This window comes from Larimichthys crocea, unplaced genomic scaffold (genome assembly GCF_000972845.2).
Source record: "Larimichthys crocea isolate SSNF unplaced genomic scaffold, L_crocea_2.0 scaffold306, whole genome shotgun sequence".
Taxonomy (NCBI): domain Eukaryota; kingdom Metazoa; phylum Chordata; class Actinopteri; family Sciaenidae; genus Larimichthys; species Larimichthys crocea.
Window position 1 is genome coordinate 91,833 of NW_020854036.1, and position 20,267 is coordinate 112,099.

Consider the following 20,267-nt stretch of genomic DNA (forward strand, 5'->3'; position numbering starts at 1 on the left):
ATCTCTCTCTCTCTCTCTCTCTGTATGTATGATGTATGTATGTATGGATGTAGTATGTATGTAGGTTAATATATTAATAGATATATATCTATAGATATATCTATATATATAGTATATGGTATATCTCTCTGTGTCTCTCTCTATATATGGCTACTATATATGTGTCTATATAGATCATCTCTGTGTGTGTGTGTCTGTCTATCTCTGTCAGCCTGTCTATCTCGGTCCCTGTCTCTCTCCGCTCGTCTGTCTCTCTATGTCCTGTCTGGGGTTTTTTTCTCTCTCTCTGTCGCTCTGTCTCTATGGCTCTCTCTGTTCATCTCTGATCCGCTCTCTCTCTCTATCCGCTCTCTCTACTATCTCTTCTGTCTGTCTAGAATCGGTCTGTCTGTCTGTCTGCTGTCTGTCTGTCGTCACTGTCTGGCTGTCTGTCTGTCTGTCCTGTCTGGTTCTGTCTGTCTGTCCTGTCTGATCTGTCTGTCTGTCTGTCTGTCTGTCGTCTGTCTGTCTGTCCTCTCTCCTCTCTCTATCTTCCGCTCTCATCTCTCTGTCCTCCTCGCTGGTCCTGTCTCTCCTGTCTGTCTCTCTCTGTCTCTCTCTTCTGTCTCTCTAGTCTGTCTCTCTCGCTCTGTCTGTCTACTGTCTGTCAGCCTCGCTCTCTGTATAGTCTCGCTCTGTTCTCTATCCTCTCTGTAGGTCTCTCTCATGTCTCTCTTCGCTCTCGTACTCTCGCTCTCCTACTCTATCTCTCCTCTCTCTCTCTATCTCCTCTTCTCTCTCTCTCTCTATCTTCGGCTGTCCCCGTGCTTCACCCCCCCGTCCCTCCTTCCTCGCCCCCCTGTCTGTCCTTCCTCAGGCGATAATCCGCGCTTACATCTATCCAATCAATGTATCAATAAATTAAATGCATTTTTCTGAGACTGAAGCTTATAATGAATATTTATTTATGTAAAATGATCAAATTAATGTAGAATAAACACAGAGAAAGTATATGAAATTCATTCATGTTATTGGCTTAAGGTGCACATATGCACAGTGCAAATAGAAAAAAGCCAGAATGAGGAAATATACTGACAAGTGCCACACTCCTGTAGTGTAGACAGGGTGTTTTGCTTTGAGGTGATATGTTAAAGTCGTGTTACTTCTGTGGAATTTAAATTCGGCTTTGCAAACTGTGCAAATTGCCTTGTTTTTGTCCAACGAGCCGTCGGGCAACTTTTTAAAATGAAATATTCCCCCTAAAAGTCCGTCCTTATCCATCTTTCCGCCATAGACTCTCCTTTAGTTAGGATAGATCATAGACATATACATAGACGCCGCATTGAGCAGGTTGGTCCGTTGCTGCGATGCGTTAACCGGTCCGCCATATTGGATGTGGCAGATCTGCCCGTAAACTAAAACAAGCAGGGCCAGTTTTAGCTATGGGCAATGTGGGCGACCACCCAGGGCGCAGTCTCCGTGAGGGCTTTAAGTTAATGCCTCTTATACACCCATTCACACACACACTAATATATCTGGGAAACAAAGATCTACTTTGCCACATCCAAAATGGCGGCCGCCACCGGAAGTAAACAAAGCCGCGTTAATTGCGTTAATTTTTTTTAACACGTTAATTCTTTAAAATTAATCGACAAAATTAACGCGTTAATTTTGACAGCACTAATATATATATGTGTGTGTGTATATATATATATCTCCATCTGTGGACATGTCTCATTAATGCATGTTACTAACCAAACTTCCCCGGAGTTTCTGTGCTCTGTCGTCCAGCAGGTTCTCGTGGATCGTGGCTGCTGCTGTGATCCTGCACGACGCCCACTACATATATTATTACTGTCATTATTACTACCATATCTATTACTGTAATCATTTTTATCATTCATTATAATTCATTGTCATTTTATCAGTCATTGTACAATATGTTTGTGTTGATTTGTCCTGTACACGTGACATCCATTGCACGTCTGTCCGTCCTGGGAGAGGGATCCCTCCTCTGTGGCTCTTCCTGAAGTTTCTTCCACATTTTTCCCTATTAAAAGGGTTTTTGTGGGCAAGTTTTTCCTCACTCGAACCGAGGGTCTAAGGACAGAGGGTGTCACTCCCTGTACAGATTGTAAAGCCCTCTGAGGCAAATGTACTTTGTGACTTTGGGCTATACAAATAAAATTGATTTGATTTGATTTTGATTTGATTTTTTTCACAGCAGCCATGTTGACATGAAATAGAGGTGTTGCTAAAGGGGTTGCAAAATTCTGGGAATTTTCCATGGAAATTAATGGGAATAAACAGAATTAAACTGGGAATTTACAAAACTGAAGGTTGCCTCTTAACAGGGAACTTAAATATAGTTGATGTAAATATATTTTAGCATTATCTTGACTTAAACAACCAGATTTCATGCAGGTCCACTTGAATATCTGCTGTTCCTCAATCACATGCACATAGCACACTGCTTACTGCAGGGCTATTGAGGCCACACCCCCTACCCGCACAGGTGATTTCTGTACCTGGACCACACTTTAGAGCCCAGAGCACACAGAGACTGTTGAAGACACACATTTGAGCTTGTGGACTACATAATATTGTTCAATAAAATCATTCAAACTTGATGAAGTTCTACTTACAAATAAATCTGTTGAAATGTTTTTAATTGTTTTATTTAGCATGTCTGCTTATGACAAAACAAAATGTTTCTATTTATGTTTGAATATGATACAGTTTGTTTAAATTATCCCCAGTTTACAGTTAATCCACATAAATTTCAATAATTCCCATGGAGTTTCCGGTTTTGAATATTTCTAAAATTCCCAGCTTAACTTCCCATGGAAAGTTTCTGGGAATTTACCAATTTAAAACACTAGTTACTAGTGATGCACCGAAAATTCGGCCACCGAAAATCTTCGGCCGAAAATGGTCCAAAAGTGCATTCGGCTTTTGGTGAAGTGGCCGAATAGTAAGGCCGAATAGTGGCGTGACGCAATTGATGCAATGAAACAACGTGCGCGGTGATCTGGCCAGGGTTGCTGATTCTTTTCTCATTCACACACAGTAAACCCACAATGCAGGATATAGAAAAAACACAGGCAAGAAATACATCATACACTGCTCTTTGAAAAAACACAAATTTATTCTAGGCTATTTATGCAATAGTTAAAAAATAGTGAAAAATTTAACAACTGCATTTCATATTCGGTTTCGGTATTCGGCCAACCATTTAATTTTTATTCGGTTTCGGCCAAAAATTTTCATTTTGGTGCATCCCTACTAGTTACCACTGATACGGATGATATGATATGGTTCCTTTCCATTCAGGTCATCAGACAGAGTCAGGGTGCTGCTGTGGTGCATGTCGGCTCATTGCTGCAATAAATGGAACTGAACCCGCAATAGCTCATTGGAAACAGCTGTGTTGACCCTCTCCTGTGTCAAAATGGCTGCTGTGAAAATGTTTGTTGGAGAAAATGAGTGTGAACAATAAACCTTGTACAGTGAGAGGTTATCACAAACTTTCACTTTGAGCTTTACCTCCATATGAAGTGCTTTACATATTTTGGATGAACTGATCACCTGACTTCTCGTGTTCATCGACCTGTCAGACTTTGCTGTAGTGATGTCACATGTTCCCACATCTCAGAAATAAACTACATGAACAGAACTGAAGAACTAATAGTTATATGGTTCAGAAAAAGTCAAATCACATAGTGGACACATTAAGCTGCAGCCTGAATGTGTCCTCTGACACATCTGGGACATGATCAGCATCAGACAGACGGACTCACACAGATGTTCTGAACAGCACAGGCTGTATAATCTCTGACAGTGACAGAGTGAATATGTGTGTTCTGCAGCCATACCCAGAAGACCCGGCAGTGTACAAGCCGCTGTCACAGGAGGAGCTGCAGAGGATAAAGAACGAGAAGAAGCAGAAGCAGAACGAGAAGAAGCAGAAGATCACAGAGAACAGGAAACACCTGGCCAGCGTCCGAGTGGTCCAGAGGAACCTGGTGTTTGTAGTGGGGCTGTCTCAGAGGCTGGCTGACCCTGAGGTGAGATCTCTCACACACATACACACACACATACGATAAAGGACATACTTGTCTGATGTGGAATTTTTGGTCCAAACTGTAGTGAAGCTCTCTCATGTGTAGCAGAATAGACATGAAATGAGTGGTGTGTTATTGTGCAGCAGCAGTTCAGTCTGCCAACATCTCCCACATTCAGCAGGCCCACAAAATAACAGCACCAGTGTGGTGTCAGTGCCTGATGGCGTCAGTGATGATGCTACATGCCATAAATATCCCTGAAGATATTAATCATCTTTCCTGTGTCAGGCTGTATGAAAATAAACACAAGACTCTTGAACCTTGAAATCTGGGAGTGTGTGAGTCCACACTGCTTCTTTCAACTCAAATAAACTGTCCAATGAGAAGGACTCCCTTTCTGGGGTACATGCTGTTAACACCAAGCACATTTAACTGGGCACACACCTAACTCCATCCATTCAGTTCATCATCATAGATAGCATTACAAAGCGGATTCATCATTTCACACATATACCTAATATCAATGTGACTATATTGACAGGATAATAGGTAATTTGGTTACTTATTTGACTTCATTTATTTACATAATATGAACAAATTGAATGTAATATTTATATATCAGTGTTCACTAGCGTATAGTCACCTGAAAATAAGAACTGTTGTGTTTTTGTTACCTTAGAATTAGAGACTTTTTTAGAATTAGAGACTTTTCTATCCACAGACTCTGCAGGTCTTCTTCCACACAGTCTGCCATGGTCTCTACAGTAGCCCAGAATGAACAAACACACACACACACACACACACACACACACACACACTGTATTGTAATGTCAGTACAGATCAGGTACATGCAGTAATACCTGATGGAGGATGTGGAGTTTTCCATTAGTTGTTGCTAACAGAGGCGGTTCACACACACTGTGACTATTTCCAGGGTCGAGACAGTTTGAGTGCAAATCTGGGTTCAAGTATCATCATGACTCAAAGTCCAAGTCATGACCAAGTCCATGCTTGAGATTCCTGCAATGGATTGTGGGAACATGTGGGTGCAGCAGAATATTCTGTTTGTGTGAGTGCTTCACTTACAAAAAATGTCTTTCTTCAAATTTTGGTCTGAACTTGTGCACTAAAGTAATAAGGTGTGACTGAAGCTATACTGTGGGGTTACTCTGTGTGTGTGCACGCAGGAGGAAGGTCACACTGCATCGTCACCTCTGTGTTCTCACTGTCTAACAAGATAACACGAGAGCTGAGAGAAGATTCCTTTGTGTTTTGCAGGAACTGGGTGGGAGGCTGGGCACGGTGGACAGCTACACACACACACACACACACACACACACACACACACACACACACACACACACACATAAACGGTCAGGCTTTGACTAAATATCAGAACCCAGAGTCCTGCCATGCAGCTCAGAGCACTGACACCAACAGCCAACTTCCTGTGGACCCAAACTGTTTGTTTCCATCCATCAGATGATTTGTCTTTTCAGGCACTGATGTACAGAAAAGTTTCTTCTTGATGAAAGGCTCCTTTTGTCTCAATCCCAGTGAAAGCTTTAGGTGTTTAGACTTCGTTCCTCTTACACAAACTCAGCCTCGCAGGTCAGACAGCAGCAGTCATGATCAGCTCCATCTCGCGTTCAGTGCTCAGGTGCACTGCAGCTGGTCAGATTTTAACACAGCTGAGACAGTTCTCTTATTTTGACCCCATTTTGATTGTGTTTAACAGATTCTAAAGAGGCCAGAATATTTTGGGAAGTTTGGAAAAATTCACAAAGTGGTGATCAACAACAGTACGTCGTACGCTGGTTCACAGGTGAGGCCTTCACAGCACACAGCAGAGTTCACAGTAGAGTCAGAGGGGCGGCCTCCCCAGCCGCACTGATGAATATAGTTTTTGACGTCAGCTTTGTCTCTGTCTTTTTTCCCAGGGGCCCAGTGCCAGCGCCTATGTCACATATATCCGGTCTGAAGACGCTCTCAGAGCAATCCAGTGTGTCAACAATGTGGTGGTAGACGGCAGAACACTGAAGGTAATCCTAAATGAGAGTAGAGACGAGAGAGTGCATCATAGAAGGTTTAACAGCTGAATATTAATTTATTGTTGAGTCTATTTTGTGTCTCACAGGCTTCCTTAGGAACAACAAAATACTGCAGTTACTTTTTAAAGAGCATGCAGTGCCCCAAACCTGACTGCATGTATCTACACGAGCTGGGGGACGAAGCTGCCAGCTTTACAAAAGAGGAGATGCAGGTAAGTTCAGAAGACACAGAGAAACTCTTTAAACTTGTAAGAATGTGAACTCACAGATATCATACACAGTCAGCAGTTACTCTATGTCTAAAAAACAATACATAAGAATTGTAATCTTAATAAGACACTTCAGCCTCAGACTTTTTCCTCGGTATCACATAGTCAGGGTTGTAAAATTCTGGGAATCTTCAAAGTTGCAAACTTTCCATGGGAATTAATGAGAATTTATGGGAATATACAAGAATAAAGCAGGAATTTACAAAATTGAAGGCCAAAATTGAATTGTTGGTCCTTAACAGGGAACTTAAATATAGTTGGGAAAAATATAGCATAATCTTGATAAAACAACCAGATTTCATGCAGGTACACTTGAATATTTGCTATTCCTCTGTCACATGCACATAGCACACTGCTTACTGCAGGGCTATTGAGGCCACGCCCCCTACCTGCACAGGTGATTTCTGTACCTGGACCACACTTTAGAGCCCAGAGCACACAGAGACTATCGAGCACACATTTGAGCTCGTGGACTAAAATGAATCTGTTGAAATGTTTTTAATTGTTTTATTTTGCATGTCTGCTTATGACAAAACAAAATGCTTAGATATATGTTTGGATATGATTCAGTTTGTTTAAATTACCCCCAGTTTACACTTAATTCACATAAATTTCAATAATTCCCATGGAGTTTCAGATTTGGAATATTCTCAAAATTCCCCAGCTTAACTTCCCATGGAAGGTTTCTGGAAATTTACAGGAAACTTTCCTCCCCTTTGCAACCCTAATCAAAGTATCATCATGGCATCTCGAGGTAGTCTAACTTATTTCAGAAAGACTGTATATTTCTTTAAGTTGCTTTACATTCCTTCTTTCATATACAGTACCACTGTAGTGCTATCTTAACAAAACAATCTGTTGGTGTTTCTGTGTCTGTGTCTGATGTTCTGCTTCCAGGCAGGAAAGCATCAAGAGTATGAGCAGAAACTACTACAAGACCTCTACAAAATGAACCCGACCTTCCTACAGAGCTCAGCGTTGTCAGGGGACAAAGCAAAGGGCAAAGGCAGCTCTCTGCAGAGGTATTCAACAGCTGTCTCACCTGTGCTACTCTCTGTGTCTCAGTACACATTTGACTTACTAACCTTCTTCATTTCCTTCTTGTACTTGGTAATACATAACACGCTCTGTGTGAGAAGTTTTTTTAATTAATTTTTTAATACTAATATTCGTTTAATATTGTTTTTTATTCTTCAAAAATAACTACATGGCTTACATCACCGGGACTTAAATCTGAATAAAAATGTGAACAGCAGCAGTTCAGTTTTGCCTCTTTGCTCTGCTGTCGTAGGTCGAATAGCTCCAGTAAAGATGGCTGGCTGTCATTACAGCCGTCAGGGAGGGCCATCAACGGTCTGTCATCAGACAGGAAGAGTCCGCCATTGGATGGCTCCGACTCTGAACACTTGACCCCCGAGGGGCCCGAACCTGACCTCAGCCTTGGCCCTGTACCGGCCCTCTCCCCTTTCTCCCCAAACTGTGACCTTGCTAGGTAAACCAGAATGTTATCAAATGTACAACTGTGCATTCATGTCATTAATAACACTGCAGAGTCATTTCATATTCTGTATGTATGCTGAAGTTGTTCATTTTGACCCCCTCAGTGTTTTCTTGCCTTTTATTCCTCATTTGTTCATCCTGTCCACACCCACAGCATTCATTCATGAGCAGCTTTTAGAAGACAGTTTGCTATAGCTGAGAATTGACGCTGACACTGTCAGATGGCTGGGTAAATATAATTACTGCTTCTTTGAAATGTTTTGCTTTTATTTTACAGCCCCAGCAACAAACTGCCAGAAATCATCAGTATAGGAAATGGTGAAACCTCACAACTGGTAAGAAACGGACTGTTAGACATTCTGCAGGATTTCTTATTGCTGTCAGTAATCTGTATCTGCATAATCTTAATCTGTTTTAAAATGATCAGTTTAATATGGTAATATGTTTGGTTCATATATAATATGTGCTGTAAATAACTAGATTAAAGTCCTAAGTAGCTCTCCTTCTCTTATGTCCTACAGCTCCTGGGCAGTGACTCTCCGTCGCCCCCTCCTGGCCTCAGTAAGCCCAGTCTGGTGGTTCCCATCAGCGTCACAGGCCACACAGTTCACTCCCCATTTGAGGCGGCTGCAGCAGAATCCCAGTCGCTGTTCTCAGACAACAGTAACTTCAGGCATCCAAACCCACTCCCCAGTGGACTGAGCGGCTTCCCCAGCTCCCCACACAGCAACGCCGACTGGCCCACTGCACCAGAGCCACAAAGCCTCTTCACCTCAGGTGTGAATAAGAGCCGTGTGGTGTGAAAATAAGCAGTCTGTCTATACAAAGTCTCAGACTGTATGATGTAACAATACAAAACAAATGTGGGTTACAGTGGTACAATAGTGCAGGCAGTAGATTAGTCATTAAGTGTGCATGTATCAAATGTTTTCCAGGACAAAACATAGATAGATGATGAAACACAGCAGCTCTTTAATGAAATGAAACTAAACTAAAGAATGAATCAAGTTGCCTGGCTCTGCCACCTGTTCGCTCAAGGCTTCCAAACTTTTCTTGTCTGTTGCTCCCTGTTGGTGGAACGTCCTACCAGTTCCTACCAGATCAGGGGCGTCCCTCTCTACCTTTAAAAACCTCCTGAAGATCCAGCTCTTCAGAGAGGACCTCCTCTGCAACACTAGCAACAACTGGACATGATAAATCTATCCCTTTAAGAACTGTCACAGCACTCAACACTTTCATATCACACTGTACCTTAAATTGTTCCCTTCTCTGTAGTCACTTTGGACAAAAGCGTCAGCTAAATGACTAAATGTAAATGTTTGGAGATGTTGGCAAGTAGTCCGATCACTTCACATCAGTATTGACACAGAAATAGTCACATGATAGTCATGGTACACAATAGACAAAAAGAAGAAGAATACAGTATAAAAACTGATCCACTTTATCAATGACTTGATGGTGGAGGGGGGTTAAGACTCTTCATCATTGGTAGGTAAAGCTATATTAGCTGTCTCCCTGCTTCCACTATGCTGTATGAACACTAATGTAAGTACTGTTATTCATCCAGTGTGGCTGTATAGTGATAAGGACTAATGCTAGAACGGTCAAAATGGTAAATCAAGTGAAATTAGTAAGAGTAAGTGAACTGTTCGACTCCCTAGTGGAATACCATTTGCTTTAGGACAAAATATTTAATGTTTCAGTGTGTTTCTATCACTGATACTGCGTGGATCTGCTGGATCGACCTCCTGTGACTCCTGTCTACAGTTGGCCACACACAGGCCAGCAGTCAGCCATTTACTCACAGACAGTGCCTAAGGAACTCTGAATTAAAGCGTTCAGTGTATCAATGATGAATCGTTGAACAGTGAACTGTTGAAAGCTTGTTGACTGTTTCTTTGTGAAGCCTGCTCACAGCTGTGTGTGTGTGTGTGTGTGTGTGTGTGTGTGTGTGTGTGTAGATACCATCCCAGTGTCATCGTCCACAGACTGGCAGGCAGCGTTTGGCTTCGGCTCGTCCAAACAGCAGCAGCAGGAGGATGACCTGGGCTTCGACCCCTTTGACATCACGCGTCGGGCTCTGGCTGACCTCATAGAGAAGGAGCTCTCTGTTGAAGACAGCTTCAACTCCTCCATGTCTCCCAGCTCCTTCCCCCACAGAACTCATGGACCCCTTCTAAACAAAGGCCTCGGCCCTCCAGGAGAGTTGCGTCTCCCCAACCACGTCCCATCCTCTTACCACTTCTCCCAGCATCAGCACCCTCACAGGGGAAGCTACAGCTCCTTCAGCTTCCCCACTCACCCCTCATCATCATCTTCATCCTCCTGCTCCTCCACCTCCTCCTCGGCATCTTGTGGGTCTTGGATGGGTTCCACCTCCTCACGCAGTAACTTTGTGCACTTGAACCACACGGTCAGTCCAACAGCCTCCACCTCACACAGCAGCTTCTTGGACTTGACGGTGCTGCCGGGACATCACAGTACTGGGCTCGGAGGAATCCCCATCTCAGGTAAATCTGGATCAGGGAGATCTGACCTGCATGCACATAATGCTGTCTAACCTCCATTATTAAAGTTTGACATGATTTTTTTCACATTATTGGTCACCTGACTCCTTTGACATTAGGGAGACACAGTCTGTTCAGCCCTGTGGAATATTTCTAACACACCTACTTCAGGACAGCCAACAGCCAGCCTGGGGAAGTGTGTCAGTGCAAACAGGAGGTGGTGTTTCAGGCCTTAGCACATGTTTGCTTCTGTGTCGGGATTTCTATGATTTCACTTATTTTGAATTAGAACAGATGGTATGTGCAGTATACTGCTAAATAACTGACCATCTAGAAACAACAAGTTCAAGACTAGAGATCGATACAGTGCATTGCATTGTGGGTAATTGTGGGCTCATTAGTTGACCACTTGGTGGCAGCACATCAGCTACTGTAGCATTATTGTAATACAGCAAAGAGCTGTAACACACACCTCTGCTGCTTCCTGCTGAACTTCCTGCTGCAGGAAGTCATCAGTCTGTGACTATTGGCTGCGCTCCAATAGTCTACTTTTCTTAGGAACCTTCCTCACTGAGTGACATGACCCGGGAGTATTAACGTGTCCGCCATGATAAGAGCTGTTTGAATTCTCTAACTGTTAAGGAAAGGAGCTTCAATGCTTCCTTTGTTATCTCTTTTAGCATAGGATACACTGGACTATCCTTTAGGAAAGGAAAGGAGGTAATGCCGTCCCACAATTCTTTGGCAGCATCAAAAAATCAACGCACTGTTCAGTAATTCATAACCAGACATAAAAACATCAGTGTATTTAAACAGTGTGATGCAGCCTGCAGCAGTGTTGTTTATGTTTATATTTCCTGCATGAAACAACACGGTCAGAGTACAGGGAGATGTGTCTAATATGAGCGTTTTGTAGTCCATCTTCTAAACTTTGTAGTTTTACCACAGATCACTTCAATAACATTCGCCGTCTCATAATTACGTAGTCTAGTGTAAGAGCAGTCTGATTCTCTGAACACCGTGGTCATCTTCTCCTAACTCCTTATGAATTCTCCTTCACATCTTTCCTTGACCTCATAATATTTTCCAGCGAGGAAAAGGAAAAGTGGTTAGGAAAGGACTTAGGAGCTAATTTTTGAGTATTCGACAGTATCCACAGACACTGTTGTATGTAGTTAAAGCTGGAACAGCAGTTAGGTGTGATTCCTACAGTACCTGTCGTCTTTATTTCTCCTGCTGTTCATTAGATCTCTCAGGATACACAGCATGTTGATGAATCTCTGATTTGAGAAGGGCTGCAGTCAGTCTCATTCGATCCTGTAGGAAGAGCACAGGGCTTTACAGGATGCACATTGGCCCAAAAAGACTTTGATAAGCTCTCTGAAATTAGTAGACAGCTGGAAGTTGAATTTTTGAGGGTTCACGTGCCACTGAGCAGCTCTGTGAACCAAGCCCAGCCTCCAATACTGCATCCAGATCTCAATACATCCATGATGCTGTTATACTCAGCCGCCCAGTGTTTACCTTGAATAAATCACACACATGGCAGCAGGCTACTGCAAAGTAACCATATACACACATGCTGTTGTCCTCGTGAGGCTTGCTGTCTGCAGTGTCTCATTTAGACAAAGCTCTAAATGATTCCAGCAGTGCCACACTGCTTTGGGGCTGCAGGACAAAGCACAACAGCTGAATAATGAGCCCACTGCTGCAGCCTCTCAGAACTCAAGACTACAGATCTCAGATCTGACTGACCTGGGTTCATTTTGACCACGGTTGTGGAAAAGTTGATGCGATCGTTGGATTGTCTGAGCACATTTTATATTGAAATTCAATTCAAATTATTGTTCATTGATGAAAACATAGCAGACTTCCATTGAATAGTTGAATAGTCTTTTCCATGCTGGTAAGAAAAATACAGTTTGTATGCTATGTTTGATACAACAATAGTCAAATTTAAATCTCATTAATACTGACTCAACACATGTCTGTGCACAGAGTGTCAAAAACTGGCCTTTCAGTTTCATCATAAATAATCCTGATTTAATGACTAAGACTCCAGCTGTGTTGTCACACTGAACCGCAGAGGCTGTGTTCAACTACCAACAGTTTTCTTTCACTACCTGTCCGAGTCAGCTGAGATGTTGGCTGGGGCTAAAATAGAATCCATGTTTTAAGTTTCACATTTGTATTTCAGGGTGCTGTCACACCCCAAAGAATACTAAATAACAGTCCACAACAGAAACGGTCTGTTCACTCTGCTGCTCTTTACCAAGCAATACAGAAGTATCAGAGTAGCCTCTGTCCTCTTCATTCATCTTTTGGTAGTTTTTCATGTGTAGCATGAAGGGACTAGAGCTTGCATTTTATTGCACAACCCACTGTTATAGCATGATGCAGAGTGTTTTCATAGTCGTAGCATGCCACCATGATATGTGTTTTTATTCTCAGTGTAAACCTCACATAGACCATTGGAGTCTCCAAGTGGCATGCAGTGACATCAGACAGGTTTCATTGTACGGTATGTGGATGTTTAAAGAGCTGCAGGTCTGAGTGTCTAACCGAAGGTGGAGCCAACACGATAAAGTTTGTGTTTCAGCTGCATTCACACAAAATCCAGTAATGTGTCTCCTTCCTGCAGGGTTGTGCAGAGGTGTGGCCTGTTAATGTATGCATTAGAATGGAACCACCAAGAAACAATCATAGAATACACACTGTTCCATCTCTTTGTCAGGGAGGGGGGGGCAGCTTTACAACAGTAAATCAACTGTGTTGATCAAGTGTTGTCGATGGAGTTGGGTATTTGAATATAGAGCTATAAATACTGTATGAATAGTGACAATTCATCATTTGAGCATCACAACCACTGTGAAATGACTCGATGCACCATTGCAACTTCGTTCAGGCTGAATAGGAAAGCTGCGTGGTAAAAACATTTTATTCTCAATCAAGTAAGCGGAAGTTAGCAGAAGTCTCAGAAATCCATGCTACTCATTCATTCGTTCATGAATTCATTCATTAATCTGACAGACAGTTCTTTAGAGCTTCCTCTCTCCCTGTTTCCACGCAGAAAACAGCACATGTGTAGAGAGTTTAAATGTGAAAGAGTGGCAGGATGGCCTCAGAGCACTTTTACCCAACATCAACATCAACTTTGGAGGACTGCCCAACTCCTTGTCTTCCTCATCGTCATCCTCCTCATCCAGTGTCAACCACACAGGCCCACCCGGGGTTTCTGGGAGTTTTTCCCACGGTCTCTGCTGGGACAGCACAGCCAGCTGGATGGACCCAGCCATCATCAGAGGTAAGAGTCCGGTCCTGCTCAGAGGCACATTCATGTAAGAATCTGAAGACGAGCTTTAATGAAGAGTATCTTAATAGAGATGGGGCTAGTAAGGTATTCAAAACACTTTGTGAACAGGTCTTATCCATCAAACCATGAACACCACCTACAGACCCTGCAAAGCTCCACATTCACTCCACACCATGTCAGTACACAAATAAATATTCACCAACTCCCTAAAGAAAGGACAGGAAAAAGGAAAAAATCAATCTTCCTTTGGACTCTTCACGATTATATGCTTATGTTTAAATAAAGCAGAAATGAAGTGACAGCAGATGAAAATCATTCAGACAAAGTTGTTCTGACCTGGGACATTTTATTAATCCAACAATTCATCACAGATGAAACAATAATGAAAATAAACAGTTATTACAGTGAAAGTAATGTTAGCAAGATTATTGAACAGTAACCAAGCAGCAACCTCCGTGGCTGTGAAGGGAAGTACCAAAAACTGCAGTTCCTCAGACGTCCACTTGAAGCTGGCTCCATAAGTCCCCATGTCCAAATGTCCAACTTCACAGCAGAAATAAACATGTTTACAGCCTGGTACAAAAAACAGTTTTGGTCTCTTTAGCTAATTTCCCCATTCATGACAATTGTACTGAGGGTGAATTTATATACAGCTCACCTGTTCAAATGATATTATTTTTAATTTAATTTTAGAAACTTTATTAATCATGTGCAGGCAGGGTATGGTGCCTTGCTTGAGGGCACCCCTGTCATGTGGCTGTTGCCATGCACATTGCAAACTGCAGTTCTGAGTATCCTGCATTGCTTCTTGTTAAAATAGTGTCTCCGTCCCTACCCATGACAGTGACCCTCTTTATCTTTGTGACAGTGGGACCACTATCTGCCATAGACCTACAACTTAAAGCCCACTGTGCCACATCCACAGGGGGTTCTATTTTTTCTATTATATTAAATATTTAAATTTAAAAATGCATTTAATTTAATTTAAAACATAAATTTGCTTCTATGTGCTGTTATCACGCCCACTGCTGCATCTCCTGCCGTCTGTCATGAAACAGGCAACCTGCCCTAGCAACCTGCCGTAACTAATGTATACAGCAGCGCAGATCTGCCACTGCATTCACATTTTTTAGGCTATTTGATATTTGAGCCGACCTTGTTTGGTTTTGTGTTTTTCATTTAATGAAAACACATTTGTTCACGTTGTCCGTCACAAGAGGGACACAGGACACTTTTATTTTCCACAGGTTACAGCGCACGCACGTGCCAATTAGTGTTCCAACCTGTGCGTCAAGTAAAGAGGCTGCGAGGATGTTCTGGCTGCTGTCACGTTACTTATCAGCTACTTTTCAATACATGTTGTGAAATCTGTGGAATTGTTATATTTTTGACAGGAAACATGAGGTCTAAAAGATATATTTAAAAATATATATATATTTTAAAATAAATCAACGTCATCTAGCGGGCCAGATATAATTGATGGCGGGCCAGTTTTGGCCCACGGGCCGCTAATTGCCGACCCCTGCCCTAGAGGGTCTATAGACAGAGTGCTGAAATAAAATGACACTTCTTCTTCATTAGTCTGCTTCTAAACAGAAATAAATCATCGTTTTTGGACTCGTCTCACCTCACCACCTTTCAGCCTGTGTGTTCCCAGCTGCTGCTGTTACTACTCCCAGTTCAGACTGGGAACCAGAGATGTTCTCTGGTGGTAGCTGCTTAAACACACAAGATACCTGATAAACGGGTGGATGGAGCTCTGGAATGTGTTGGACCACTTCATTCCAACCTACAGTACCTTTGACCCATTCATATTTAGCATGTCATCACTGCTCAGACTCCAGGCTGCAACCATAGTTCCATAAATATTACCACTGAAGTAGCGCTGCACGATATGGCCTATAACCAATATCTAAATATTTTTAAGCTATATCGCGATACATGATATATATCTATATTATTATATATCTATATATCTATGTATTTTTTTATTTCTCCTGTAAATCACTATGAATGTTAAATTCAACCCTTTGATGCAAAAAATAACATCAGTATGATGATTCAAGTAGACCCTTCTATTAGATTAGTAACGGCTGCCCCATGTTTTAGCTGCGTCCTCTGGCCTGCGTCAACTCACACGGGGCGCGTCTTGGCAGCGTAGCGAGCCGGCCGTATTCACGCGAGATCACGGGATCACGCGAGAATCCTGGACGTACGCGAGACCCCGCGATAAACTGTAAAAAGAAAACAACAACAACAAACAACTGACTTTGCTTCTCCGACGTGGAGGAGATTATAAAAAGCATCTGTTGTGTCATAAATGATTGTGTGTTGTTCCACTTCAACAATTAGTCTCTCATCGTTCATGTTGACACCCTTTGATCGACTGACTGTCACACCTGGTGCCACCCCTAGACATATATACATAGACATATAACATAGATATATACATAGACGCCGCATTGAGCGCTGAATCGTACGTCAACATCGCCGGCATATTGGAAATGGCAGGTCTGCCCGTAAATATACAAGGAAATGGATTGAACTTCATAAAGCGCCTTTCTACAAGTTCTTTAAGTTAATGCCTCTTATACACCCATTCACACACACACTAATATATCTGGGAAACAAACAGGCACCAAAAACAACGTATGTGACTTTTAAAGTGATGATTATAAATGTTTACTCCTTATGTAAGCACCAGACCAACGTATGTATTTTTCTAATGCTGAGTGTTTACAGCTACTAATGTGTGTAACACTGTTACTGTGATGATAAATATTGAAATATTTATATTTAACATTTAATCTGTGTCTATATAACCAGATCCTGAAATGTAGATGTGACATGAGGGTTTTCTGAATAAGAGGCACTAACGTGTACATACATACACATACACACACACACACACACACACACACACACACGACAAGTACTCGATGGTCGCGATATAGTCATTTCATACATCTCACGGAGAACAAGCCGCGATATATCGAGTATATTCGATAGTATAAGTGTGTGTATTTTTGGGCAAATCAGGCCCAGGTTTGGAACCTCTTCCCAGCCTGTAGTTTATAGTCTAAACTTGTACTATTAGAGAGGACGTGGGCCCATTTGTAACCCAGTTTAAAAGACCTGTCAAAACCAGCGGATACAACTTCCACAGTAGAGCATTTCAATAAAAATGTGATTTCCACTAATTATCAGATTTTTTTTGTGAAAAGTGATCGGTTCTTTCTCTTTACAGCTGCAGCTTTGCAGAGTCCCCTAAATCGTGAAGGACTCTTAAAACATCACACATCTGTGATGATGTAATTGCAGTAAATTTTTTAATTTTAAATAATTAACACTTTTTGAAAGATGATAAATAAAAACAAAACTGAAAAATGTTTTTCGAATTTTCAATCTTTTCACATGTTGGGGCGGTGTTTTAGCTCAGTTGGGAGCAGCTGCCCCATGTACAAAGGCTCAGTCCTTGCTGTGGAAGCCCAGGGTTTAAATCCGACCTTGGCTCTTTCCTGCATGTCATTCCCATCTCTCCCCCCCCATTTCCTGTCACTCTTCAGCTGTCTCTGTCAGAAACAAAAAGGCTTGAAAAGGTTAAAAAAAATAATCTTGTCACATTTTCTATGTTGTTGCCTCGTCCTCTGGGTATGCCGGCCTCAGTGGAACAGTCTGGACTCTCTCCATGACGACAATCCTCACACTGGCTCAAGTCCTGCGACCTACCAGACATGGATGTCCCGTCCAGCACGCCTCACAAAACGGCCCCTTCGGGAGCCAGCCACCCCCACAGAGCTGGTTGGCGCGCATACCCGGCCCCCACCAACCAGTTTCACTCCCCACCACCAGGCTTCCAGACAGCCTTTAGACCCGCAGCACAGACCCAGGCAGACCTGCTACAGAGTGCAGCTATCGACCGCCACTAGGAATGTCAACACACACACACACACACCACTGAATCAGCAGATACAAAACTATTAACAACTAATAAGATAATCTAATATTTGAATTCTTCCTCCTCCCGATCTTCTGAGCTCTTGTGTTTCTGATGGTTTATGAGTCTGGTCTAGGCGAGCTAACCAGCCACACCACACTGCCTCATCATTTCACAGTACTGCAGAGACAGAAGCAGAGTCACTCATCATGTGCACAAAGTGTGTTTGAGAAGAAGAACAGCTGACTGATGTGATTGTTTAAGAGATGGTGAGTCAGATGCTTTTTCCAGAGCTGCATGAGAATCAGACAGAAGCGCTCGCAGCTCGCCAATAGAAATCCAGATGACACATTGTAGAGGTTGCAGTGACAGTGTGTAGCTCAAAGGCTTTGCTTCTGGTGCTTGTGTTTTAGGCCTTAACAAACATTTCATTCTGATTGTACCTGTATGATAATATGTGACTATTAAAGTGAACTTGAAGTGAAACAGCACATTGATTTGGACATCTCATGAAGTAGATAGGACTGGAAACGAAACAGGGACTGACTTTATGTCATTAACAAACATTTGAGACAGAGGCTGTCCTCGTCTCTTTATGGACACTTTAGTCTACTGTACCGGAATCCACTGATTCCACTCGTGTTTTCAATGGGAGATAAAAGCTGGTGTGACCGAGCCTTAGGCGCATTTAAAGAGAACTGCACATCACATGTTTGCAGATGTTTGACACTTCTACTGCAAACGTGAAGAAAGTGCAGACTGCAGAGGGAGCTGTGGTAGTGAACATACCAGACCTCTGAAGACCCCCTCTAGCTCGACGGGGCTAGAGGCTCCAGGCTACATTAGCCAAAACTAGCATGTGTATATAATAGATGATATAGGAGTGCAATGCTAAATCAGTGGAGTGGTCTGAATTCACAGGTGAAAAGATGTTGTGGAGACATTGGAAACAAAAATCTCAGCCTTATGTCAAAAGTGAAGAACTGCAGCGCCGGACAAGGAAGATGGATGCAGTTCTGTTAATAGCACAGTGGGTGTGTGCATTCATCGATGTTTGATATGTATAGTCTGCACATTTAGGGCTGTCCCTCTCCTGCAGACGTGAGCAGGAAGTAGGATTTGTGTTTCAGGGATGGTTTTTGTAGAGCAGTAATGGGTTTGAAACTGTGCCAAAGTCAAAAGTTGTGCTGTGGACTCCTTTTAAGCTGCGTGAATATTCACTGGCCAAACCTCTGTATGCAGAGGTTGAAGGTAAACAGACGGGTTTATAGCACAGTCTGCCACTGTGTGTCGGCTCACTGTCCAGCTGTCTGCAGAACCTCGCCCATTGTCCCAGATTTATGTGACGCTTAAAGCCTCAACCGCTCGGCTGATGTGACATTCGTGGAAGTCACTGTGTTCTGTGCTTGTGGTTTTAGACATTTAAAGAGTCTATTTAGCACATTTGAGTTTTTAACCTGATGGGCTGCCGCAGGAGCTTGAGGCGTGTTGCTGGCGAGCAGAGCTTCAGACCAGCTCAGACCATCAGTATCACCAGTTTACACATGCACCTTTATATCAGAAGCTTCACTTTGTAATGGTCCTAAGTTGTATTTTTTCACACGGTCCTGACAGCTCTCATAAGTCAACAGTGCTCCTGAGGAATCGGTTGCTGATGCAGCCTAACGTGTTTTCATATGTTCAAACATGTCGATGAATGTCAAATATGCAGTGATAGCTGAGGGGGTCACATCTCTCTAGGTCTGGAACATAACACAAACTAAATATCAAATTAAAGAGGAAAACTGAAAGTGTTTTTGCCTCCTTATTTCTCCTCTGCATTTGAAATGAAGCTTCAGTTTTACAGTTTCTACACTTTTCTTTTCCATATGATAAACAGGTCATGGAAACAAGTCATTCAGCCCAAACTGGGATTGATTAAACTCTCCAGTCTCTCCACGTGGGAACTGGTTTAGAGCTCATTATGTCTGCCACAGGGTTTCCGCTGAGGCTTCTCCGTGGTACACCATCACATGTCCTGTAAAATCATTTGCAAGGACAGACGTCCAACGAGGAGGCAGCAGTTTTGCAGATGCAGTGGCGCTCATACTCTGCCTATAATGTGCTCATATTCAGTGGGGACAACATACAAACCTATTAGCTGAGCAGGCCAAACATGATTATTAAATTTCAGACACACTGATTGGTGTGTAGACAATTGGTTTGGTTCTGTTAGACAGCTGTTTGTTCATATCCAGCGTACATCCATCTCTGCTCATGGGATTGAAGAGGTGATCATCAAGGATTCTTGGTCGCCTCTGTGGAGGAAATTTTTCTTTTCTCAGTGAATTACCAGTTATTTATTCACCACAGTTTGCCTCCCCTCCACCCTCCTGATGTCTTTCACACATTCTGTCACCAACAACCAACATCTTAGTAAACACACCGACGAGATTTATTTTGTGATTTTACATTCCACCGTTGCAACATTTCCTTTTTTTCTCCTATGTTAAGTTTATTCAACAGAACATTACTGATGTAAAGGTTGATAGATCAGTTTAGTCTCTGATGATCGTCCACAATGGAAGCTGCAGTATCTCTGTCCTCGTCTTCATCAGCTCTGCTCTGATGAAGTCCGTGCCTGTGCGCTTCTTCTTCTGCTGACTCA

General features: G+C 42.5%; 1 protein-coding gene across 2 annotated transcripts in view; it reads left to right on the forward strand.

Moving 5' to 3' along the window:
* Positions 1-20,267, forward strand: part of cnot4b (CCR4-NOT transcription complex, subunit 4b) — an 83,315-nt gene that overhangs the window by 17,660 nt on the left and 45,388 nt on the right. For both annotated transcript variants that reach the window (XM_027276111.1, XM_027276112.1), the window contains exons 3-12: positions 3,849-4,046; positions 5,782-5,868; positions 5,984-6,085; positions 6,181-6,306; positions 7,261-7,385; positions 7,655-7,855; positions 8,141-8,198; positions 8,385-8,640; positions 9,825-10,373; positions 13,441-13,674. In XM_027276111.1, coding sequence (XP_027131912.1) covers positions 3,849-4,046; positions 5,782-5,868; positions 5,984-6,085; positions 6,181-6,306; positions 7,261-7,385; positions 7,655-7,855; positions 8,141-8,198; positions 8,385-8,640; positions 9,825-10,373; positions 13,441-13,674 — 1,936 coding nt within the window. The remainder of the gene's footprint in view (positions 1-3,848; positions 4,047-5,781; positions 5,869-5,983; positions 6,086-6,180; positions 6,307-7,260; positions 7,386-7,654; positions 7,856-8,140; positions 8,199-8,384; positions 8,641-9,824; positions 10,374-13,440; positions 13,675-20,267) is intronic.